Genomic DNA, 3162 nt, shown 5'->3' on the forward strand with positions numbered 1-3162 from the left:
CCCCAACAAAAAAAGTGCTTAAGTTTCCCTCTATTATACCTTAGTGCGAGATCAAGGAACTCAGAGTGATGAAGCAACGAACTCACAAGGCGCAAATAATATATATTTATAATTTTCTGAAATATTTCTTTTTTAGAGAGAGGGATAATGTTTGTTTGTTGGTGTAGCCAGTTTAGGAGAATGGGTGTTGTGGGTGAAGTAAAGCGGAAGGGTATGTGGAGTTGGTTTCCTGTAGTAAGCTCAGGTGGCTTTTGCATTAAAACTGGAAAGAGATGCGGCATAGGGACAAGATGACTGGAGTAGCGTCGATTGCAGTTTGTTTGCACTTGGGAAAGTAGCAAAGGGACTAAGATGACGTGAATGAGATTAAGCCCGTCCTATCTAGGCTTATCCTTTTCATCATAGAAACTAGAGTTGATGATATTGAGTTCGATTAAGTCGGTGTGATTTTCCTCCTTTCAAGGATAGGTAGGAGTCGAGAGAATTGTTCTAATGATATTCAAGAGATAAACCTTGATTAAATTATGAATGTGAATGATCAAACAATTACTACCCCGAAGATGTCTGTGTTAATTACAAATCTTAGCCAAAATGTAATATTTATAAAATCAAGATTTTAAATTATAAAACTCAAAATATGTGAGTGAAATTTTATCACTCATGGCCTAAAATAAACTCCAGAACATCATTTGTCAAGAGTGATAAGTTCGACGATAACCTAAATTCACAAGAGCTAATGTTATTGGAAATTGTTGTAATTGATATCGCTAAAGTGGAACAGACAAAATGCAATTATAAATATGATTAATATTGAGGGATTAGAATCTGGCAAAAATAAGCAGGATTAGAATGTCGTTATTGAATTAATGATTTGTATATGGATGTATATTACGGATATTGTATTGTACTAGCTTTGATGTTTGGGCAAGTCATGAAATTATATTTTTGGGGTTTTAACATTAGATCTGGTAAATGTTTAGAATCAAATACAGGATTGTAGCTGCTTTCATCATTGATTTTTTTCCCATCTATTTTTTTTAATAATTTTAACACTTAGGTAATGCTGTTTGAGAATATCGTTTCATAAGAGGCAGATGAAAATAAAAAGGATAGTTTCATCTGTAAGATAAATTCCAATCCATTTCAAGCTAGTGTTCCAATATCGCATGGATTATTTTTGTTGAGCATTGAATTTGTGCTGAATTTTTCTTTCATTTGTACATTTATATGTGCTGATAGCGTTTGTCAATGCTGACCCTTTATAGTTCCAAATTCAGTACTTATGTTCGTATTTACTTTACGCAGACGCATCCTTCTCAAACGTGCTTCCTTTCATCAATAGATTTGCATACACAATACTCCTACCAGGTACTGCAAAATTTTCTAGTTATTTTGGGTGGGAGCTTTAAGAAAGCTATTTTGTATCGTATAAGATTTAGGAGTTTTAATATGCCAATTTTTCTATTATTAAGAGTTATAGAAATATTGATTGAATAAATATCTATGGAATTGCGAATATCACTATGGTAAGATTAAAAACGGTAATTGAACATTAGATTCAGTGGCATTGTCGCTATTTTTCAAAGTGAGATGATTTTCAAAGTGAGATGATTTTCGAAGTGAGATGAATGGTTCAAATCCCAAATTTTTGAGATTACCAAAAAATAAAGAAGTGAAAATAATTAGAATAAATCAAATGCATCATGCAAAACTGAAGTGCGCGTGAAATAGGTGTTTTAGAAAGCATACCCGTCAAGGAAGTTTTGTTTGCCATTAAGTATTTAATTGCTAAATATTATGACAGTTATTCAATTAAGTTTGACATGAAAAATGAAGTAGCAAAGTCCTAACTTGGTGGGAGCAAAAGAGGTTTGCAGTCTTTTCGCCTCATTTGTTGCAGTCTCTCGCACTATTACCAATATTTTTTCTTATTTATGTCTAGGTTATGCTACCGGAGGCTATTGCCATTGTAATGGCTCCTACAGACCCTGAAAGGTATCACCTTACTTAGCAGATGTATTGGCCATTTCCTATTTGTTGAGTTGTGATGACTATTTTTTGTTCTACCAAAAAAAACGCACTATGCAACTTTAGTCATTGTTCAACCCTTAACCTCCACCAAAAATTATTCCATGAGGATCGGACACCGCACGCATCTTGCGTGCAGTGTCCGATCATGACCTTAAATCAGGTGATTAACGATCAGGATGTATTTCGGTGGGCCCCACCTAAACTTTAACCTCCACAGCAAGATTTTCAGAGGTTTGAAGGGTAACCCCCCTACCTGGAGATCAACGTTGGAGCAAGCAAAAGATATCTTAATAAATATGATTATTTTATAACAGTATTTTGAAAATAAAATATTTTATTTGTTGGCTGCCTAAAGTTTTTAATAAGACTTATGTGATAAAAAAAAAGGAAAAAAAAAACAACAACAATGTGTGTTATTTCCACAATTAAATCATAGTTAAATCTATGGTGGCGCTATTGGGGTATACACATCAAATTTGTAAACCTTAATAAAATTTGTGTTTTTATGCGGTGTTTCTTTTCCTTTTTTTATTACATTTTGTCTCTCTATGTTCGTAGAAGAACTTTGATGGAATATGTTATTTTTTGCTTACCCCTCAAACTGCCGCAACCATCAAGGCCAACCTTCCTCTACTTTGCCCAACTCAATACCATACATCATTTGGCACTAAAAAATAAACTCTGTATTGATTCTAATTTCAAACTTAATTTTCTCATATGCTTCCTTTGCTTTGTATTTTTGCAGGAAAAGTGGTATTTTCCGACTAACAGATCCATCAGGTATTGATGTTGTTAGAAACTGCGATGAGAGAGGTTTTCATCCCCACCCTTCGACTGCAGATGGCAGTCCCATTTATGAGAACTGCTCCAACGTGTACATTAATCCTACTTTGAGGTTTGAGGTTTTTGACTTGCGATTGCGACCAAGTTACTGAAATATCTAATCTGTGTTTGTGAGCAATCTATAAGCCTCATTTTTAACAATTTATATTTTTTAGAAGCAAATAACAGAAGCATAGTTGATATGTTGAGATAGATTTTTCTTTGATGGTAAAGAATTATATACATTGCTGTTACAGGATAAAATAAATGTTGATTCCTGCCAACTATAAACCAATTTAAGTTGTTTGC

General features: G+C 33.7%; 1 protein-coding gene across 1 annotated transcript in view; it reads left to right on the forward strand.

The window, feature by feature from the left end:
* The window catches only part of LOC110018829 (AMSH-like ubiquitin thioesterase 2), a 25032-nt gene extending 21870 nt beyond the window's left edge, over positions 1-3162 (forward strand). The window contains exons 10-12 of the mRNA XM_020716284.1: positions 1306-1368; positions 1943-1995; positions 2777-3162. Coding sequence (XP_020571943.1) covers positions 1306-1368; positions 1943-1995; positions 2777-2966 — 306 coding nt within the window. The 3' untranslated portion in view covers positions 2967-3162. The remainder of the gene's footprint in view (positions 1-1305; positions 1369-1942; positions 1996-2776) is intronic.

This window comes from Phalaenopsis equestris, unplaced genomic scaffold (assembly GCF_001263595.1).
Source record: "Phalaenopsis equestris unplaced genomic scaffold, ASM126359v1 Scaffold000036, whole genome shotgun sequence".
NCBI classification, from domain to species: Eukaryota; Viridiplantae; Streptophyta; class Magnoliopsida; order Asparagales; family Orchidaceae; genus Phalaenopsis; species Phalaenopsis equestris.